The sequence below is a fragment of the Syngnathus typhle genome, linkage group LG7 (genome assembly GCF_033458585.1).
Source record: "Syngnathus typhle isolate RoL2023-S1 ecotype Sweden linkage group LG7, RoL_Styp_1.0, whole genome shotgun sequence".
Taxonomy (NCBI): domain Eukaryota; kingdom Metazoa; phylum Chordata; class Actinopteri; order Syngnathiformes; family Syngnathidae; genus Syngnathus; species Syngnathus typhle.
The window spans coordinates 10,199,503-10,223,020 of record NC_083744.1 but is presented as its reverse complement, the minus strand read 5'-3'; the positions used below and the strand labels follow the sequence as shown (position 1 = coordinate 10,223,020).

Sequence of the window (23,518 nt, the reverse complement as noted above, 5' to 3'; positions counted from 1 at the left end):
TGGGCGTAAGCGTACAATTTTGTATTAAAAAACAAACAAAAGTACAATACATTCTTAAAACATTTCCTCTACAAAACAATTTCACAGAAATTACCTTGGAATGTATATACCTATTTCCCATCAATTTCCTTTTTAAATATAGATATCTAGTCTAGTTATAGTGCTTCTGCTTTTTAATTTGCCCCTTGTGAATGTTAAATGACCTTACATTGTTTAGACCTTTCCCAATAGAGGCAAAGATAGGGCATTTAACAATCATACAGTCAATAACAGGTCTTAAATTATTACTCATATGAGTCCAGCCTGGAGCCTACTAGCCACTCCTCATCATAAGTACCATGCTGTATAAAGAGGCAATAGGAATCCGCCCTCCAGGCAAGCTAATGGGACCCACTGAGCCCCTGCTGGACTGCAGCTGCCAGTGAGTCTGGTTCTGCTCAGTAGTCTCTTAGTTTGCAACAACACGTTCAATGCACTACTACAGCAAACACACATAGATACCTGTAATCCATTGTAAAGGACCGTCACTCCTTTGTGATAGTGTAACTGAAGATATACAGCCCATTTGTAAATAATTTCTGACACTCTTGTGTCAGCAATATATAACTGTATAAAAACTGCCTGCCGCCCAACTCAGATGAAGGCACACATTTGAGAGAAATTTAACGTTCCCGCTTCTGTTGAGTTTAAGTTAAGCGTTCTCTACAGATAAATATTTTGAAACATTTAAATCCAGGATTTTCAACGCAACTATCAGCCCTCGTCTTCCCTCGTTAGAGTTTTATGTTCTATGTGAGGTTAGAGATTTAGAGGGAATAGAGGATAGAATCAGTATATTAAAAGGTGTAAACTGTTTACAAACCAATGCTTTAGAAATAAAACCACAACAGTTGGTGCATACACAGACAAAAACTACTGAAGGCATCTAAAAGCAGAGTGTGTAGTTAATGAGACAGGAAATGACATAAATAGCAAAGAGCAATATGATGGATGGTAAAATGCATGTTACAGTGCACAGAACAGCAGTTTTATAGAAACGTTCAATTGTATAAAATAATGACACTGAAACGCAACTGATGCAAAAGTACGTTAGAAATAAATTTTCAAAAAAGATGAAAAGCGTGTGTGTGTTGTGTGTGTATGTATGTATGTATGTATGTATGTATGTATGTATGTATGTATGTATGTATGTATGTATATATATATATATATATATATATATATATATATATATATATATATATATATATATATATATATGATGACACACATTCATGTTAGACTGTCATGTGTGCGCATCCTAGAAAAAAATAATCTTAGGTTAGCATCCCTAACCCTTATGAGAGAAAAGGTGTTTTCTTCACACACTTATATACATATATACATGTGCACATTCATACATATGGGAAAACAGCTGCTTTCCAGTTCTTCTAAAAACATTGCACTAGAATTGAGCTATGAGAAGGAGAAAAAAACGTCTCTCCCTCAAGTACTCCAGTTGATGATTCAAAGTTACTCAGGATGATCTTTGTAAACAGCTCACTTCCAAAGTTCACATCTGGACTTTGTACCGTCAAACAAACTATCCTCGAAAGGATGCTGGAACCTTGGCCATCAGTGAGCGAGCTTTCTTGAGTCAATCTCATACCCACACACGCATGCACGCACATACACTTTTGCACACATGCATGCACATACACGCAAACGCACACACTCGCACGCACACTTGCACACAGGCACACAGGCACACACACTTGCACACAGTGGATCTGCAGGTAGATTAGTATTCAGGTGCTGCATTATCCCTTTGCAGTTTTCTTGTTTTGGGCATTCCACATTCCACGTTTGGAGTGGTAGTAGTGAAAGAAGTTTCTTAAGCGTAGTCTCTCTACTTCCAAACCATTCTGCAATACCCTATAGACATCCAGAAAGAGAAATAGATGAAATACACTCTGAATGTGAGCATTTTTAAAATGAGATCCTTGTGTATTTTTTGAGGTGTGGAGGCTTTTATCAAACATGGCCTATTAGTTGAACTCAAATTCGAATGTAAGCTAATTTCAATAGTCTCATAAAAACAGGCGTTCGATTCCAGGTATACATCTTTATGTCTTCATTTATTTTCACATGGTATTATGAGATAAACAGAGATTACATTGATGATACCTAATATAGCACAATGGATCATCTGTGAACATGAATGTGGGAAACAAAATCAAATATTCTAAATTCTGTCATTGCTTTCATGCTGAGTCACCTGTCCAAAAGCTCCCAGTCTTCTCCGCCCCAGCGGTCTTTAAATTCTTCGGTGTTCATCCCGCCGATTTTGTCAAAATCAGACTTGTAGATCCCAAACAAACCGAAGCCATTCACCTCCCAATAACCTGTGAAAAGTAAAAACTCGCATCAAAAAATGAAGAACATTACCAGTAAACTGAAGGAGAAATGTGAGTTCTTTCAAAAGTCCCAAGTGAATGGTGAATGCAATCATGTCAGATATTTTCATTTTTATTTGTGCGTGTTACCATCAGGCTCCTGTGGCGAACTCCCGCAGCCGAGTCTCATGACAATAGGAGCAAAAGCAAGGCGCCCTTCAACACAGTGCTTCCTGATGCTCTCCAAGATGTTTAGAGGGAAATGAATGTGCAGGTCACACAGGAACACAATGCTGTGGCTATCCTGCCGGAAGGAAAACGCACAGTAATTATAACTGCAGTATTGTTTATGTGGTGAGTACAAGTTAGCCCAGTTTAGGGGATTAATTTGTTGTCTGAAAGATGTTTGGGTGAAAGGGCAAAACTCACAAGAGGTCAGTGCTGTAAAGTTATTTTTATGTATTTGTTTATATATATTTTTATATTATTATTTGTGCACTGGGTCACAGTTATGCTTTAAACCGTTAACTTGTTGTCAGAAGCATCGAAATCTTCAAACTGGTACTAGTCTAATTCCAGACTAATCAATCCATTAATTAAGAAGCTTTGTCAGCACATTTTGAGTATGTTTCTTTTTATTAAATATGATCTTAAATATTAAATTGAAATTGATTAAATATGTTCTATAATCATAATAATAATAATAATAATAACTAACAGCAAGCATTCCTAGCATCTGGCCTCAGGATCAGCGATCTGTCTTAGCCTCCACACCCTCCAAATGATTCCATAGTGATTGACAGGCCTGTCATTGCATTGTAACGACACTGACACACAACTGACGGACCAACGTCGAGCTCGAAACGGGCAGCCTCTCATCACCAGGTGGGGGGAAGGGTGCACAAAGGCACGTGGGATTGAGACATATTCAGCGAGTCAAATAAGGGACAGCCATGGCGTACACATGCCAGAGATGCAGTTAACTGTTGAAGCACTGCTCTCCCATTGTGTTTGTCTATCTCACCTCAATGGTATCAACTCCAATCTGCAGTCCAGCTGAGCGCTCAAAGTTCCCTTCTCTCCTCAGATACTCATATCTGAACAAAACAAAGCAAATAATTGCTAAGTCAACTATTAAACGAACATGGAAGTTGTCGCCTTGTGAGATGCACGACGCACCTTGGAACAGTGCTCTCTCTAAGCGCTTGCTCCACATCCATGTCTTCACTCTCAAAGTCTACAATGATGATGTTGAAGTTGTTATCCTTGGTCTGATGATGAAGATTTTCCATGTCAGAAATGAACTGCTGGATCCAGCGAGCTTGGTTCTTTACTGAAAGGCAGGAACAAGAGAACTCGGATGAACTGCAAGCCCATTTGAACTGTCACCTGTGTACGGTGTGAACCGATGAAATATCTCCAAGATCCTTATTTCTAGATGAGAGAACATGAACAACAAATTCATTACAGACTATTCCAACAGTATAGCGTTTCTGACTAACCTGGTACCACAAAGTGCACCATGACATCTTTCCTCCATTGTAGCATGACGGGCTGGCAGAGTAGAGGTTTGGCAAAGGCTGTGCTCCAGGCTGTGGCTCCAGGCCGTGAGGGAGATTTGGTGGGGGGAAGGTGTGGAGCGGTGCTGAGGTTGGACGTGGCAGCCGAGGGGCCCGAGGCCGGGATGGAAGCCGGAGCCGTGTTCTCTGTGTTCTCAAGGCTTTCGTCGACTTGCCTGCCGCGATGAAGCAACAAATAGATGTATTCGGACAGACGCACGACACTGCGGCCTCTCTCCATCAGCTCCAGCTCCACCAGGTAGCGGTTCCCTCTAGCAGAGTCTCGCCGCTTCTCCACGTTGATGATTCGCAGCAGGGTATAAATCCTGGATTCCGGATACAGACAATCGATAAAGTACAGAATTTCAAAACAGAAGAATAACAATGTTTAATTTGCCAAATAAAAAAACACTGCCTTTATTTTAGATTGAATTAAAACAAATGTATTAATGTGAAGTCAATAAGCATTCAAGTGTTCTTACCCGCCGTTGCGTTCGTTGAGCTTCTCCATGTACTGAGCCAGCACGTCCACCACCTCGCTCTCTGCCAGCTGGAGGTTACCAGACACATTGCAGCGAAGGTCATTCCAGTCGGAGCGCAGAAGCTCAAAATCCATTGGGTTCACCGAGAAAGTCCTCTGCCAGTTGATGCTCTCCTCTGCCCAACCTGGCCGCGCCTCCACCTCTTCGTAGCTGTAGTCCGACATTTCACCTTCCTCGGGTTCTGGTTCCAGGTCAGGATTAGAGCGGTTTGTGTCCTGCTCCATCTCTGCTCGGTTGGCGTCCGGCTGTGACTCTGTGATCTCGGTGGTCTTGAGGTAAGAGGTTACTCGCGCTTGACCTTGGAGGCTTTCGGTGGAGTTCAACCAGTGAGGACCATGCTGGGGGGGGTCTTGGTGATGAGACCGTGGGGTTAGAGGGTGTGATTTGCTGGTCGGACCTGTTGTGGCTGTCATCTTTGAAGCAAGGTTCTCCCCTTTGCTGAGGCTCTCCTCTGACTGTTTTAGAGCTGTCAATTTATTGGTAGACTTTTGTCCATTTTCATTTGGAATGTTGATGCTTTTATTGTGAAGGGATGATTTACCCCATTTTGTGGGTGGATTGGGCCAGAGCTGAGGGGAGCTAACTGGACTCCTGCCTCTGCTTTTAACCCATCCAACATGCCCTTTGTCCCCAAGTTTGACCAGTCTTGTGGTCCTCCCAGTTTGATACAGAAAGACTCCAGGGAACACCTCTCTCGGGTGGTCAGATGCCCTCTCCTCCCTTCTCTCTCGACGCTGCTCCTTCTCTCGCTCCCTGTGTGGCCGAGGCCTGGTGATGTAGATCTTGTTCTCTTGCGTCTTCTCTTTCTTGCTTCCAGCAATCTTATTTTTACTGTCACGGACATTGTTGGTGTGGGCAGAGTTGGTGAGGACGTGTTTGGCATGACTAGTTATGGAGGACTTTTTTGGAAAAAGGAGAGGTCGAGTTACTAATTTAGGAGTAGCATCGACCGCCTCTTCTCCACCACCTTTACCGGCCGGGCTGAGTGCTGCAGGACTGTTGCGGCTCCACGACAGAGAGCGGCCTCGGACCACGCTTTCTGTGTCAGAGCGATGCATCCTAGTTTGGAGTTCTGACAGACCGTCTTTGGCACCATGACTCCTGTTAGCCCTTGGTTGAGCTCCTCTCCAGTTTCTGTCCCTTTCTATCTCATCTCTGTAGGCAAAGTGTCTCCTTTCTCTGTGGTTCACTATACTATTGATTGCAACATCTTCCCTCTCACCAGGATCCTCCTCGCCATCCTCTACTTCTTTACTTGCAAATGTAGGTCGCGGTTGAGTGTGATGATGGGAGGACTTGGAAGCATGGCTTGTCTGACTGAGGTGAAGAGGCTTCTTGGGTGACTGTGTGCCAACAATCTCTGCCTCGTCTTCCATATCCACCACTTCGTCTTCCTCCAGGAAATCTGGAGACAAATAAACAAGGCATACGGTGAGAAATAGAGGTGCGGGCCTTAGAGTAAGCCAGCCGTATGTTACCATCGGGGTTGGGAAAGAAGAATGGCCTGTCGTCTTCCTCTTCATCCATCTTCATGTACTTATAAAAGCCGAACCTTGAAGACAGAAACAATACCCTTTTTAAAATAACTTTCTTTAAAATGTGTCATCAATGACATTTTAACTCCTGTTTTAACAAGTGGAAAAAAAGTAACAGGTTGCACTGGGTCATGGTGGTGTGATTACTGTTGCGTTTAACACATCTGGATGTGTTGAGATGAATGAGGATTCCCTTTTGATCGACATACTTCTCTAAGTAGATGGGTGACTCTCTGTAGAAGCACTTGTTCTCTCGTTCCATATGTGTGAGACGGGTGAAATCATTTGGGTAAACAAAGGACAGATAAACCTGGAAAACAGTATAGTGTCAAAGATAAATTCCAGATCGTTAAACTAGCTTATCAAATGAATTGTAACTTGTTTTATATTAATGTAGTAAGTCATAGTGTATGATAGGGGGCAGCAGCGCTCCATATTGGCTGCAACGTACTACAGTTGATTTATGAGAGAAGCAGATGAATTAATGGTAAACACTTTTTTTTATTATTTAGCAGGTTAAGTCATCTACATATGGCTGCTATAATTGGATGCACTGCTGATGACCCACAAAGATGATTTTAGCAACCCTTTCATCCAATTAAAACAGCATTGGTGAATAGCAAGCCTAGTGGTCCAAAGGGAAGACGATTGAGAGGTCACTTACAAACTGCAGGCCCTGATATCGAGCAATGGGAAAATCTTTGACGACATAGGTGGGAGAGTAAAGACAAGCAGGCAGAACATTTTCTAGTCGGGAGGGGTCGATCATGGGAGCTGAAAGGGGAGAAAACATTTTGCATGAGGTTATTTATTCAGAAATATTTTACAGACAATCTGAAATGATGGACAGACTTACTGCTATAGAAGGTGTCCCTCGGGTCTGGCTTCAGCATATCTGCTCCGTGCCGTAGCTTGCCATCTTCTTCCAATTTTCGGGACAGAGACTCCTCCGGGAGCCGAACATGACTGGCGAAAGTCTGAGGGATGTGATCGACGCTGTTCATCTTGAGGCTGGACTCGTCTGAAAGATTCAGAGCAGAAACACGACTGAGAAGGAGTGGGGACATTAAACGACAGGTTTTTGAAGGACAAAGGTGTGCAAATGGTTTATTCTGTGACCACCACAGATCACTTAGGCATTAGAAGGTGTAGCACAATCACTATAGTACTCTTGAGATACAAGAGCATAATTTGTATTTTAAAAAAATCCAGAGCTACAAGACATTTTACAGATACTACAAAGATAATAATGTTCACTTTTGATTGACTAGACTCGTCTTCTGTTTCTGTTCAGGGATGTCAATCACAATGCACATATTTAAAAAAATAAAAATAAAAAACTACTCTCACGTTGACTGGGAACCAAAATTCAAGCTGCATTAGAGCGATAGGGCCATTACACCCTTTGAGACTTGCTCATTCACGCATCATTTAAATTACAATGGGACATCAAAGGTCAAGCATATTGGTAATTGAGTCACACTGTCACCATAAAACTCTTACTACAGTAACTGCACTGGAAATGTTACGATTTAAAGTATTTTACCATTCAAACAAGGACTGAAGATAAATTTTCACGGAAACCCCTGATGAGCAGCCTTTCAACAGAACAAGCAAGGAATGAAGATTCTGTCATCCTCGTGGCCACTAACAGTCGACTATTTGCTCAGTGTTGCATGTACGTTTTGAGAGTAAAAGCCGTAACAGAGGGAAAAAGGAGGAAGATGAGAAGTGGAAAAACAAAGATGAGGAAAGAAAGTTGGAAGACAAAAAATAGTGCAGGGGAGAATCATAATTACACCAATCGACCGAGTAGAGGCAGGAGGCAGGCATGTGTGATTAATGGCGCGTCAGGTGCATTGCCTGATGGGAGGGACGCCATGTAATTAACGGGGTGGTCAGCAACATTTTTATCCTCTCGGGACTGAGATTGGTGATGCACAGTTCACACAAACAAACAAATGGCACCTATTTTTTTAAAATTATTTTCAAGACACCTGTTCTTTACATGCTTGCTTTCCACAACTTAGTCAAATATATTTAAATATCTGCCATTGAGGAATATGTTCCATTCTTGCAAGATTTCAGGGTATGGCCTTGGTTTGCTTTGTCAGGTCTCGGAAGGTTCCAGATGGTCAATATTTCACAGATCGTTGCTCCAGGAAGGTCAAGAACTACCGGTATATCCAATACAAGATGGGGAAGGTCAAATAATAAGTAATTTATATTCAGGGACATTGAAAATCAACTAGCAACACAAAGGCACAGATTATGCTGCCAGTTGTGTCGCCAGTGTACATGACCCCAATTGTACCTGCGGGGCCTTTTAGCATCCGGCCTGTCTGTCCGTAGCATCTCAGTCCTGATACGGAGCTGCAATGTGCTCACAAGTGTCCTCCAAAAGAAAATCGATAGGCAGTTCACAAGGACTTGAACCTAGTGCTGACATTTCCTCAAGTGAGCGGAATAAAAAAAAAATAACACTGTTACCTCACATAAGATGATTCTAGGTTCTAATGTGTGTCAGTTTCCTTGTCTGATACAAAGTCCCGTGAACCACTCCTAAACTCATTTTCATATTCCCAGTGCTGATATTTCCTCAACGGAGGACAATAAAAAAATAATAACACCGTTACCTCAAAGAAGATAATTCTCGGTTCATATGTGTGTCAGTTTCCTTGTTTGATACAAAGTCCCGTGAATCACTCCTAAACTCATTTGCATATTCTTCTTCATGTTTCTTGTCTTCAACAACAGTACCCAAGTTTCCCACAAAGGACAGAGGAAAGAAATCCGGTAGAGGAAGAACTCAACTACGCACGTATGTACCTACCTACTATGTAGGCTCACTTAACTTCCCTGTGGGGCTAAAGTTTTCTGAATATGAAAAAGTACTCCCAGATAAGTTCCCGTTTTAAACTCAATCAAATAAACAAAACCAAACTTTTACCTGTATACAATGAAATGAAGGCTGAGTCTATCACTTCGTATTTCAGACCAGGGAGGAATGGACGCCACTGTGTGTGAAAAGAAGAGAGACAAAAACAAAGAATGAAATGAGGAGAGCAAACGTAAGCAAGTAGAGAGACATGAATCTTATATCACAGTTTATATTCCATGCCGAGTTATTGATTTGGGCAACTTCATGAGATCAGTGTGCTGCTGGGGTTTTGTACCAACACATACAAAAGAAGGAAAACAAAAACTCAACGACTTAGGGCGTTATCAAGCGAAAAGTAACATAATACATGAAATAGGTATGGAAGTAAGTAATAAACAGTGACAATCAGTGATTTAAATCAACACAATGATGTGACATTAGAGAAACGCAGAGAGCAGTGAAGCGAAGACAAGAAAGGGAACGACAAGCTACAATTCTTTTAAATAGATTTAACAATTAACAAGTCACTTCTTGTTAGCCTGGCTGTGATTACAGATGACAGCTCATTTTTGCTGTGCCTTCTTGAGGACATAAATAAAATCACACTCTAAATCATGCAAATGCCTACACACACAGCTGCACCCACGCACACACACACTAAAATTAATATAAGAGTAGGTGTTATTATGTGATTGCTTCCGATTCAAATACATGCTAACTACAAGCGAGCAAACAGCACAGGTGTTAGACTGACAAAAGGGGTTAAAGCGACATCATGCTGTGACGTGGCAGGAAGGGACCGACTGGCCCAGCAAGGTTTTAATATACTGTAATGCCATTGTTTTACTAAAGTAGACAGTCTAGCAAGGTCATGTAGGACAGGCGGCACACTTGGACTTGAAGGACAAATAAAAACAGTAAGAGTGCTTGCCTGCTTGGTCAGCCGAAGCTGTGTTAAAATGTTGAGTATAAATTAACTTGCACTTACTACAAACGCTGGAATTAAATTAATTCAAGCGATAAAGATTCAAGTGATACTGTTCTGTAATTATGCCTATTTGGAGCATACTGCATGGTGTACACTTTATAGTTTGTTTGTGGTGGGCCATTACCTATTGAAAATATGTTTTAGATCAACATTTAATTATGAATAAAAACATGCCAGCTCTCTGGGATGCTCACGCAGCATCCATGCACTTCTCTGCCCTGTCACTTTGGAATAAGCTCTCGTTTTTTTTTAAAGGGATGGAAATGTATTTTTTTTATCCGATTCAATAATTCGAAAAAATAATCAACAAGTTTATTAACTCCTGAATTAATTGTTGCATGATTTAAAAAGGTACTTTTGTTCTTGTATCTATTATTTTTATTTATTTTTCTCCTTCCCCATGTATTATAATTTAACATTCTGTCCATTTTCCTTTTTAAGCAAATTTTTTGACTTGACTTTGACTTGTCAGTTTCCTCTTTGACTATTGAATGTGGTGCAGATAAATTTTGAATTGCAGCAAAGCACACCAGAATTACAAATGCATGTGTTTGACAGCTGCTGAACTTGAATTGAACCTTAGCAGAATTATAGTGATTAAAAAGCAAGTAGTATCAAATTTACTTGTACAATGAAAAGAGACAATATACTTTAATGGCCGCCTCCAGGTGGCACAGACCACTTGCTGATTTATGGTCAGATGGGAACATGTAAGGCGGATATTGAGACAACTCTCTGTGTATGCTTGTGTGTGAGAATCTGCCTTTCCTTGTGTGTGAGTTTCCAAGGAGAAAGTGAGTGTGCACACAGAACAGCATTCATATTAATTGGTAGACGGTCAGAGACTTGTCCTGGCAGGAGCGATAAAAGAGGGACATTAAAGGCACGATTTTAAATCCTACACCTTTGCTGCCATCACTAATTAAGCCGTGACTTTCTTCTTTTCCGTGTCGTTCTCTCAGTGGCACCATTTAATGACCATTGCTTTGCTTTATGCTGATAACAGCTGACACTTTCCATTAGGTCAGCGTGCTTCTTAGACGACGAGAAAGCAATGTAACAAATTTAACACCCATCTACAGCAACAAAACAAGTAAATAACTTCATCTGGAGGGTGAACACTACAAATGATTATACAGATACCTTACATCCAATTAGGTAATACCGGGGCTTCCATGCAGATGTGACGCCACCGCAGCTTTTATCCCTCGACGGCAGGGGTAGGCAATTAATTTTACAAAGAGGCCATGTGAGAATGGAATGGTTGTCAAGTGCCACACGAGCAAGCTAAGCTCAAATGTATTCTACAGTGTAAAATCCTTCAATTGTATTGTTTCAACAAGATGTTTCTTGATGAATGGTATAATTGGGATATAAAACTGCTAAATGAAGTAAGCAGCAGAAGGGTGTTTGCAGATCAACAACAATCATTTTGTCACATATGTTAAAACAGTGCAAATAACGTGACAAAAATAAGATCAATGCAAATTTATCCCTCTAGTTTCATCTTGTGCTTCAAATTTTATTTTAAAATTTTAAAATTTGCCATAACAAGAATAGCTTGTCACAGACATTAAAGGCAGGCGACGAGGTACTGTGCCGCATGGACAAGGTGCCGACAGCACTATGATGATTGTTTATTTTAATCTTTAGCCAAGTTATAACTATCCTCTATTAAATTGAAAATACTAGAAAAAAATCCTCATTTGATGGTGTTTGCCAACCTGACCTCCGCTCTCATGGAGAATGGCGCAGCTTCATGGCACTTAATAAACAACAGCAAGAGAACTGTTCGTTCCCAGCCGAGTGCTGTTGGAATATGACATGACATTTCCAGTCCGCGCTCGTCTTAATAATAAAGTTATGTCCCTGCGCGACTCTACTAACTTGCTTACTCAAGCTAAAAAACAACAAGCTCGTCCTTTCATGGGCTTGGTGCTCCCCACAACACAAACTACTTTCTGTTCCTTTGGGGATGCGGTATATTTCTAACCTGCTTCTTTTGGTGTCTATCCCACCTTTTTTCACTCAATGAGCAAGGTTTTATTTCTTGCTCCAAGATAAGAATGCATATTCTTTATTCTTCCCATCAAGCGCTGCTAAAAAAAATGCTTTCCCACAGCAACAGCTCACCTTTGACCACCCAATCACAACCCGGCATGCAACATAGAGGGAAAAAGCCGTGAATCCGGGCGACGTGCCACAACAAATGAGCATCTGCTTTTATGTGGATTTATGTGAGTACTGTACTTATGCGGTTTTGCGCCACTTGCAATAAATCTGATATTTTTGTAGCGGTGTAAAATATATTTACTGTTAAATCTCAAAAGGGGCCCATAATAACAGATCGAAAGGTGCATCACACGAACACACACACGCACGCACGGACACACACACACACGCATACGCACACACACAAACAATAGTGATTTGCTGCAAGACTTTTAGAACTTTCATTAAATTGTTCCTGTAAGTATAAAACACTTTGATGGCCTCAGAGATGGAAGGGAGGGATTCATATTAGTAAGCTATTTACACCATCACGTCAATAAATTGTGTGAATGCGACAAAACCGGGGGACTTAAAATTTGTAAAATAGCACGATACAATTTGTGCCATGTTTTAGCTACTTTTGAAGCGTGTTCACATGGATATACTCACAATAGACTCAAGGTTTGTTGGAGGTAAAGGAACAATTTTTGTCAAATGTTCAAGGACTGCCAAGATCCATTTTTCCGACATGAAAAGTTCTTTTGTATGAAATGATTTTCATGGCTCATCACTCATTACCAGTGGGCATGAAATTGCATGTAATTTAAGCCATGTTGGAAATAATTGGTTTTATGAAAAGAGTTCCAATTTTGCTCAATATCAACACAACTGAGTAAGAACACTCATTTATTAATTCTCACCCACACACAGTCATCTTCTTGCAAACTCTTTCTGACTACGTGGCATCCTCCAGGCAACTCACAGCATCTCGTCAACACCTCTCAAAAACATCCTCAATCATACTGTCCTGATGTCTTAACATCAATCAATAAATTGAAATTACACACAGAAGCAGTAAAGCTGACGGGAGCAGGGTTTGAAATATTTGTGGATCGAGGTACAACAAATACGGCAAAACAGATAAGGCGCAGGGAAATCCAATATTTAATGGTAGGCCTAAAAAAAGAGAAAGACTTAGCCAGTTAGAGAGAGGGAGGTGATTGGAGACAACCTGACAAAGAAAGGGAGTATAAAAATGGCTCTGTGAAAGGAGGAAGTATATCCAGTAATATCGGTCACCATGACGATGATAACCTCGGGCTTATAATATATATTTAAAAAAAAAAAATCCATATACACACAGCGGTGATCTCTTTTCATCATCATCATGTGCCCCCCACTCCAGGTCCGAGCACACAGGAGGTATTTGAAACTTCAGCTTGAAACAAAGTGCCACTCAGGTCTAAGCTTTGCCTCAGGTGCTTGAACACCACTTTGGTGAAAGAAATGATGCAGAGCAGAGTCAGAGAAAATAGAAAAATGAACATTAGAGGTGGACAATGAAACCCCCGCTGAAATGCTAAACATTTTATTTAAGTTCATGCTTATCACACAATGAAAAACCAGTCAGGGTTGACAAAGAGAGCCAAATGAAGATTGAGGGATTCTTTATAGGACCGACACGTCATTCTACACGCTTATCATGGCACATTTTGAAAGCAAATGCAAAACAAGCAACAAGCCATCGCATATGCAGAGGTGAAGAAAAGATGTCTGATGCCAAAAGTAGATAAATGAATGTCATCTCATTTTCACTCACCCCAACCTCCACGTGATCCGAGCCCTTGTCATCTTGCTTGTGCAGAATCTCAAAGTAGTAGCGTCGAGATGACATCAGGCTGAGCGGGAGAGAGAAAGTGTTTCTTACTTTCACAGAGAAAATGAAATGTCACCTTTGAAAACACCTGCTTAGAATTCAACAAAAACACTGCTGTGACACAGTGGAATGCACATTATAAGATATGTGTACATATTAGAGCTGGGTAATGCATTAAATTTGCATTAACTCGCTCATTTTTTAATGGCATTAATTATTTCATCGTGCATTAACTCAGCTCGTATTATTTCTTTCATTGTGAACTTCTGATGCTTCTGATGTGCACTGGAATTGGAAAATATATATTTTTTAATATATTTTCAAAGTCAAAGTCAAAGTCAGCTTTATTGTCAATCTCTCCACATGTCACAACACACAAAGAGACCGAAATTACGTTTTTCTCTATCCCACGGTGACGAGACACATAACACGATAGACATACATGTACGCGACACAATATAAAAACAAGAAGGCAAAAATTCTACCAATCAATAGTAAGAGTGATGAATAAATAATAAATAAACAGATAACACAATAAATAACGGAGCCAGCAAGCATAGCGCAAAAGTAAAAAACATCATAAACAAAAAGGCACAAACAATAAATAAGAGTAATAACAAATAATAAATAATAAGAGCCAGTGTGCATTCAGACAGTCCAGACAGTAAAAGTACAGGACGCTACGCAGAACGGGGGAGCGAGTTCAGGATCCTAACAGCCTGGAGCATGAAGCTGTTCATTTTATTTTTATTTTATTGTATTAAAGTAATGCGTTACTGGCATCGCTGGTCAAAGGTAAACATTTTCCTCACATTTCAAAGAATATATTTGTATTATTTTCTGCTTCACTGTTTCTTTTCTTTTCTTTGTTTTGGTGTTATGTGATGGTGTTCCCCTCCCCTCTTCTGTAGCCTATCCGAAACAATCACCACGTCTTCTTTGATTAACTGTTTGGATTTGGAGGCAGGAAAATCACAATCACATACTAGACAGAAAGGAAACAATTCCTTTGTTATAACTTGATTAAAGCATTATTATAGAATCTACAGTGTTCTTTCATTTACAAGCTGAGAACAAATCAGACTCTTCCAACATGGTCTTCTACGACTTCTATCCAACTCATATTGAACACCTGCATGAGACAGCAAGATTAGTTTGCATGTAATGAGTGGGTCTAAATGCAGCTACACGTCACCACGCAATGTTAGAACATGCGTTATTTACAAGGCAGCTGGATTGGCCAGAATCCAGGGATAAGATGTGTCAGAAAAGCTCCGCAAATGCTGTCACAAAAAAATGATTTCAAACCAGTACTACAAGTTTTCACCCTTAATGTGAAAGCAGGTGGCTTGTAAAGTGCCTGAGGCTCCAGAGGGATTACTTTCAAATGGGAAAGAAATTGCAATTTGTAGTTTGGGGTTTGAAACATACCTTTTGAGACACCAGCTCTGAAACTTTTCTCTACTTCAAACAACAAATTCCCACAGATGTAGCTGTTATATAGTGAATGGCATATTTTGTCATTCTTGCTATGTTGTTTAATTATTGATTGTGCTAATTCTCAATACTGACGAAAAGGGTGTCAAAAGAAGCTTTTTTTTTCCCCCACACACATTTCTTACACACAAGTGATTTTCACATACAGGACAAGAAGACTAATAGAGATAAAAAAAAAATACTTTTTCCCTGGTGTGAGAGACAAAGTTAAATGAAAAGGACAAAAGCTGCAGGAGAAGGTGTGCAGAACATGCTCTGCCACGTGCACATGCTGTCGTCGTTTTGTGTGTGATAAATCACAGAATGTGCACAAGAGGTTAAGTCTCATGAAATGTACTCATCCTTCATAGTGGCCACTAAGAGACCTGCACAAGTACCATTTTTAGTATTTGCCAATCTGACTGACTTTTTCCAAATGATGCCACCTTAACACTTTTCGAGCTTCTAATCTACAAATTGGAGAATACTTTGACAATAATGAATACAAGCATTGACAAGAATTGATATGACTGAGACGCACACGCGCTGATGAAGGTGGGCAGAGGTACGTAGATGTAACCCCAACATTGATAAACTTGTATTCCAATTTATTTTTTGTTTTGTTTATTCTGCTGTGATTATTATCATTATTACTATTATTATTATTATTATTATCATTGTTTATTAATATTATTTTAATAATGTAATTATATTATTATTAATATTATTATCATTGTTTATAAACATTATTTTAATAATTTAATCATATTATAATTATTATTATTAGCATTATTATTATTATTATTATTATTATTATTAGTAGTAGTAGTAGTAGTAGTAGTAGCAGGGTTAGGGTTATTAGTAGTAGTGGTCCTGTACAGATTCATTGTGTGTAAATGTATAACTGTGTGTGTGTGAGAAGAACGGTTTCACTAGTTTTCCAGTGACAGATAACACAGATACCCTGGCTTGATAATAATGAAGACACACAAATGAGTTTGAAAAAAGATGGACTAGCAGTGAAAAGCAGATGAACGGCAGGAACAAAGAAAGAACTTAAAATGAATCAATCTCACTGAGACATGATTTGATTCACAGCTTTGTGCCAGAGAGGTGAGACACAAAAGAATAAGTGAAGGGCAAGGGAAAGACAAGAGAAAAGAATAACTATTCTCATGTGACCATAGATCAGAAGAGGACATAGAACAGAAGCGTAATTTCACGAGTAATTAGCTTCATTTGGAGTGTTTCTTCATTCACGCATGCTGTTCTCCAGAAAAGTAGGAGATGGGAATCCCAGAACTAAGTGTACTGTGATTCTAGGCACAAAAGTACCACTTGGAGTCAGTGTTTCAACTCACAGCATTGGAGCAAATCTATCAAAGTTTTGTCCAGAGTAATAGCAGGGTTTAAAAAAAAAAACGTAAAAGTTAAAATCTTTAGCACGGCTTTTGTTATTTTGCAAATGAGTCCTCGTCACACTTGCTTTCTGTTTTACTTCATCGTGTAAGCTTTCTTATTCTCCTGAATTCTCAAATGCAATGGCGGAAAAAAATGGGCAAAAACTGACCCACAATTGAAGTCAAAGGTATTTTTCCAAAAGGTGTGGTGGGTTTGTTTTTTAGCTGAGAGAAAGCTGTTGGATTGCTTCTGCTAAAGGAACAAAAACCAGAGCACAATGTCATGGGGATATTTTCACCCACTAGCCGTCTAACACATGTATGCATACACACAACATCACATAGACACACTATGCATCACTAAACTAGAGCAGTAAAGAAGACCGAGCACTACAGTCCTGCGTGAGGCAATATACTTTCTGCCTTGGCCACATAAAACCCACTTGCTGTCATTTGGTTGCTTTCCCTGTCACCACGCATCTCCACTGTGTCCTCCAGCCTTAGCAATTTCCTCATTTTGCTTTTGCAGCTCCGTCTCTAATTAATGCTATCTGACTTATCACCCTATCCCTTGATTTTGCCTCCTCGTCTTGGCGACAGCGATGGTTGCAGTGTTTGGAGCTGCCCCAAGGAGATGCACAAACTTCACTTTTCTTCTCCTCGTGCTTCTTCAATCCATTTCTCACGCGTTCTTTTAATCCAGAGGACTGCTCATGCTGCGCTCCCCTGCAGCCACCATATATTTTAGCTGCTCCATCCCCTCCCTTCACTTCTTCTCACCCTTATCGAGTCGTTGGCTTTTCTCAATACGGCCTTTGCACATTGCCGTCTTCTTATTTCCGCAACTCTACATCCAATTTGGCAGCACATTATCATCCAAACAGAGCATTACAAAAATGTTTTTCAACATGCCTCTGATTGAGCTTTTCTCACATGGGTTTGGAATTCCTGAGCAAGATGAGCGTTGGTGTGACTGTATTTACCACCAGGTGGTCTTGCATTTGTGAGAAGCAATATTTTCAAGTGCTACTACAGCAACGGCAATGCATCAAGGCCAATAAAAAGAAGAATTCATCAATGGAACCGATTATTATGCTACTATACCTTTGACGACACTTAATGGAAATGAGAATTGAATAATATAGTAGTAGGGTAGCGCTACTGTTCTTCAAACATATGAACCATTTGTAACTGATTGGTCATTTCTAAAAGATTTGGTATTTTGACTTGTTTTATTCTTCCTGTTCTTGGACAATTAAAATGATCTACCTTTACCAAACTAAACTAATACATAGAGATTTGATTACAGAAAAGTACTGTCTGGTTTAGAAGAACGCGGGTTTATGTGAGGTGGCGTTCATGTATAACTGCCAGCCAGATGTCACGGAGTCTTTCACAGCTAAAACGATGCACATCAACAGCCACGAGACATTCTGATTGCACACCAGCTACCGTGCATATCGACACAAACTGTCACACACAGTGAGATGTGTCATCAGACTCTTGTCATGTGCCATTACAAGCAGGCAGGCAATGAATGAAGGCCAAAGAAGGGACTCGTCGAGACGTCAAATGACACTTGCGGTCTATTCAATCGATAACGTTGAATGGAACGATGTTAGAAACACACGAGTGAAGGAAGTAGTATATACAAGTCCATCGCAATAGCATTGTGGAAAAGTTCGTTCATTTTAGTTGCTCAATTAAAAAAAAAAATCATTATCAAAATCATGTTTCAGACGGGCAATTTTTACCCAATTTCTTCACTGTATTGAGAATATTTTACTCATCTTTTTCATAGAATACAGTATTTGAATTTCTTGAGAAGTTGGATTTCTCGTTACCTCTGTGTTATGGTTATTAAGATGATTAAAAATAAACGTTTCTACATTTTTTTTGTGCCGCTATCTCAGATGTATGTGCACTATTGTTGCGTTGTGAAATAAAGTGTGGACTATTTTAGAAAATGGAGGGTACTTTTGAACTGACAGCACACTTTCACTGCACAGTGACTCATATAAATCGAAATGGGGTGAAAACAGAAAATGACATTTTCTGAAGTGAACGTGGAATGAAAATAAGTGTATTGCGGCTGTTGTACCATCACAAGCTATGAGGGAGAAAAATGCTAGCTTCTCTAAGAGCTGATGGAAAAAATAAAATTGAACAAAAAATACGACGTACGTTTTTGCCATTCACGTGTTCACATTCTGATGTCGACCAACACAGATTAAATGTATGCATAGTCATGACTGACAAAGTTTTGATGGGGTCCTGTGAAAGAGAAGATCCTGTATGTACTGTATTTCTATTCCAATTTATTTAGTGATTGAAGTATTTTTTGCAAACTCCATCAATATTCCTGTGCTGGCCCATGAAGGTATTACGCTTTTCTCTCCACTTGCATGATTCTTCACAAGAAGCAGTGCTTAAAGGATTCCATGAAAGATAGTAAGATCTCCCAGAGAGGCACCCTTTAAATTTCACTCTCTTTTGCTGACTGGGCTTAAACCCCACCATCTGACTATTCCCAGCAGATTTTCTAACGCATGATCCTTGGGAAAAGAAATAGCAAAGTTCCAGGATACAAAATGTTTGTAAGAGGTAAAGAGGTGAGAAGATGAAGACAAAATAAGGCAGAGGGGATTCAAGAGTGTGTGCAAGAAGGGGGGAAGTTACATCACATGTCAGAGAAGGGTCAGGTGTAAATGGCATTTCCTCCAGTTTTTGAACACCTTCAAAATGCCAGCTGCAGCATCATAGACAACCATGGGATGCTCTTGTGCACGCCATAGTCAAAGGTCAGCCCATTTGTCAGTTTCACTTCTTGTACATGAATGTGCTGAATCCACCATGCTCGCAATTGCCTGTCAAATGTAAAATAATCTGGCTCAGGATACACCAAGCGTCTATTCCTTTCCGGTATGTTTTACAAAAAATCCTTTTGATCTTCAGCTAATTGTCAATCCTATCCCACCGTGTTGCATAAATGAAGAAGCAGATGCAATGTTAGTATTCAAAACAGTACTTCCACATCTCGAACTTTCAGCCAACTGTCAACCCTGTCTCCACTGCCTGAGGCTCTGACTGCAGTGCCAGAGAACAGAGATGGTGTTGTCTGACTTATCTGGGTTCCTCATCTGACTGCTAAAGTGTCGCCTGTGACCCCAAGCAGACACTACCAAACTGTCACTTCCCTTCTCAGTCCCTGACTTTGAAACTCAAAATCGTCAGTAAAATCATTTTAAAACTCATACTTTCAGATCAAACACACTTTTTTAATTCAAAGGCATCCTGCCTTTAAGAAGATAGTCTTTCCCTCCAGATACGTTTCAAGGAGAGGAAACAGAAATGTATGCTTTTTTTCACCCCTGTCAGCTTTGATTTAGGAATACTTGTACAATTGCAGTTTGTCTGGTCAAGTGTGACACTATCCTACACCGTCCAAACACATGAAAAGGAGCTCTTGGTTTGCTTGCAAGGTAACTCTCAGGCATTTTGCTCAGCATATTTGCCGCTGAGGCAGCCCGGTAACATTTGCACAACTTGGCCAAATGGAGACCACCACAGACGCAGGTTTGACTAGCTGTGTTTGCAAATAATCACCAACATCTACATGGGAGGTTGAATACCCCACACTCAGACAGCAAGTAAGTAAATCAATAAATACGCTAGTTAATCCAATCCAATCTAATCAAATCCTGGTTGACCCAGTTTACATAAAGGCAAATGAGTGTAAAATGTTATGCCTTCTACACTCGAGCCATTCTTCCAGGAGGTTCCATTCCAACCAGGTGGCCTGTACGACCACATCCTTCTATTTGACTGCACTTCTCCATCTGTGCTACAACGGACTCGTAAATCCTACCCCAAGGCGGTAAAAAGGTCACAGTCCATTGGCAGTGGCTAACCCAATTTAAATTCACTACCCAACATGCAATTGCCATTGTTTTGTATGTGTAAGCTAGAGAAGGAAAAGCCAAATGAAAGGCAAAAAGTCAATGAAAGAGTGTGTCTGTGTGTGTGTGTGTGATACACAACATTTGTATCCCAATACAGCGTGTGGCAAGGGTTCAACACCTCTGAACTGCATCTATGAGCCTTCTGACAGGCGAGTGAATTGTTTGTAGTGAAGCCCTCAACCGCACAATGCTTCATTCCCTGACAGTCTGATTCAGGCCTACAGAAGCCATTAGTCACTGTTCGCTTAACTGCAGCGGCTGTGCTGCCCCAATGATCCATAACATAAATAACCATGTTGCAAAGCATGAAAAGAGAAACAGAAAACCTGACAAAAAGTTTTTTTTTTCATAACTACATGACTGAAAGGTGCTCACTGCTCATCTGTGTTCTTATGTGTTCTTTCATGTTAATTTAATCCAACAATGAAATCTCATATAGAAATAGAGGGTATAAACTGAGGCTCAATAAAGAATGGAATGGAGAGTGCAAATAGCCTCTAATGATCTTGAAGCTGCAGTCCCATCCTGGAGTTTGCATGGGTAATGCTAATGCACAAATTAGCACAAGAATGGCAATTCTTTTGAAAATAAAACCACAGGTAAGTCTAATTACATACTTTTTAATGGGGGTGTATTCATTTATGATGAACATAGATGAATGGTATCCAATTGTCTCCCAATAGTCAAATAATAAAATCTAATGTGACAACGATGCCACTGTGAGGAAATGGATGTGATTCTGAAAAATGTTTACTTTATAAAAATAAAAAAAATGTTAACCAATTGTCAGCATCAAGGTCATGGATGCTGAAACAAAGCCCCTGAGATGAGTAAACAAATTCAAATGACAAACTTAAATTAACAGAAATACTTTTACTGTGACATCGCTGTGAAATATTCCTTTGAAGAAATCTACCTGTGTGTGTCAATTTACAGTATTTTCAGACATTTGTGCCGATAATTTACTACCTTTGATGAGAGAGGTGATGTTAATACGAAGCAAACGTTAACATTTTGTTGCTTTCTGGTTGTTAGAGAGAGAGTGACAGTCACAGGTACTTACTGCACAGACTTTGAGGACTGGGACCTGAACTTGTTGAACTCGCCTGGGGCGGTCCACTCTGTTCCCAACTGCAAGAGACAAGCCAAGACATAAGAATCTGAGCTGGTCGTCAATAACAAGGAAGGGAATATGACAAATGGAGGAGATATGGAGGGGCACACTACAACTCAGTGGTGAGCAGGGAATACAGTAACAGTGTGGTAACCATCAATGATGCAGCTTTAGCATTGTACTCTTTCAGCATCTCACGGGTTAAGGGTCACACTGTGATAGAAAATTTGAATGTGCATATGCACTAAAAAGACATGGCACCTGTCCTTGAAGGCCAGAATCAGTCATGTGACTACAAATCACACAATAATCTGATATTTGCAGTGATAGTGGTCAGTGGAGGTGGAAGGTGAATTAATAGTTAAAAAAGCAAAAGTCTGAACTCCACTATGGAGCAAAATGATTAAAAAGGAAGGCAGGACAGTAGGCTATGCCTCCTGGGAAATCTTTTGGGAGTAAAGCCATTCTTGATGCTTGATAAATGTTGGCATGTTTTTTATTTATTTTTACATTCAACAAAAAACTTTTGCTTATAATATATTATGAAAAATGGACTTTGCTAAGTTTTGAAGTCACTTTGAAAAAAATGGACGTACTACTATCCTGTCAAAGTAGAAAGGTGAACAGAGCTGCATTTGAGGGATTTGTTGTTGTTGTTTGTTTCCCCAAATAAAGATGGTGGTGGAGTATTTGTGTTTAGTGTTGTGTGCATCTGCCACACACAAATAATTTGGTGTAGAGTGCTGCTTTTATGAGTTAAAAAAATAATTTAGTTTTTTAGACTATTCATCTTTTTCACACTCTGTTTCCACAAAACGGCTTTAGTCGCAATGCCAGCGCTTGTTCCCCATAGTAACAAAAGTCGGATTCACCATTGGCCAGTTGTAGGTAGGGCCGAGCATACCGGTATAGTCGCTTGCATGAGACAGGGAACTTAAAACAGCCCCCTTTCCGCAAAAGAAGTGTGTAAACTTGTAAAGTATAATTTCATTCTCCATCCTCGAAGGATTTTTATGAAAACCATGTCACAGACATGTTATTTAAATACCTATAACTAAAGCTGATTTGAGGAGTCACTGCAACATTTCAACCCTCTAAGGCTACTTTTAAGTTTTCACAAGGTTTTGATCAGCTCACATGTAGAAGTGACAACCGAAGAAAGTAGAGCATCAGAATTTCTTCTCAGGTTTTTGGCTTTGCAGGAATAATCCCTAAAAAAAGAACATGCTGATGGTTTCAAAAGAAGAAACACGGCACACCATACGCGCACGTTCAATAACTTTGACAAATCAAAACTGAATAATTCCAGAGCCTCAGCAGAAGGTCCGTGAGGAGAAAGCTTAAGCTTTCACTCATCAAACAGTCCATGGGAATAAAAAAAATATACAACACAGTATCTTATTTTTACGTGCACGTCAATGAAAAATATCAGCGTGTCGGAGGTAGACGCTAAATGAGATTATTCAAATTTGATTGCACTTCTAATTCCTATTATTTGATAAGTGCAATGGCAACATAAAAATCATGATCACGTTTTAACATTAAGCAACAACACTGAACATAAATCTGGTATCAAAGTCAAGGAACAACAACAACAACAACGTTAATTAGAGATAACAGCAAAGTAGGTTTCTTGTGTTTACTTTTTTCTGTCTCATTTAATTGTTATGCAGTTGATGTCATGTACATTTTATGTTCCTTGGCTGAAGATTTATGGGCTGGAAGTAATCAAGGTGGTACTCAAAGACGCACTGCTCATTAGTTGAGAAAAAGATTCAAAGGTTTGTGCCTGTTTACATGCAAGAATGCATGATCTTT

The 23,518-nt window shown here is 39.9% G+C and overlaps 1 protein-coding gene across 1 annotated transcript in view; it reads right to left on the bottom strand.

The window, feature by feature from the left end:
• b4galnt4a (beta-1,4-N-acetyl-galactosaminyl transferase 4a) overlaps positions 1–23,518 on the bottom strand; it is an 89,195-nt gene continuing 65,677 nt past the window's right edge. The window contains exons 7-20 of the mRNA XM_061283771.1: positions 21,650–21,717; positions 13,692–13,770; positions 8,962–9,028; positions 6,868–7,032; positions 6,676–6,785; positions 6,221–6,321; positions 5,955–6,028; positions 4,417–5,881; positions 3,878–4,260; positions 3,555–3,708; positions 3,400–3,472; positions 2,526–2,679; positions 2,258–2,384; positions 1–1,914 (exon numbers count right to left, since the gene is read on the bottom strand). Coding sequence (XP_061139755.1) covers positions 1,800–1,914; positions 2,258–2,384; positions 2,526–2,679; positions 3,400–3,472; positions 3,555–3,708; positions 3,878–4,260; positions 4,417–5,881; positions 5,955–6,028; positions 6,221–6,321; positions 6,676–6,785; positions 6,868–7,032; positions 8,962–9,028; positions 13,692–13,770; positions 21,650–21,717 — 3,135 coding nt within the window. The 3' untranslated portion in view covers positions 1–1,799. The remainder of the gene's footprint in view (positions 1,915–2,257; positions 2,385–2,525; positions 2,680–3,399; positions 3,473–3,554; positions 3,709–3,877; positions 4,261–4,416; positions 5,882–5,954; positions 6,029–6,220; positions 6,322–6,675; positions 6,786–6,867; positions 7,033–8,961; positions 9,029–13,691; positions 13,771–21,649; positions 21,718–23,518) is intronic.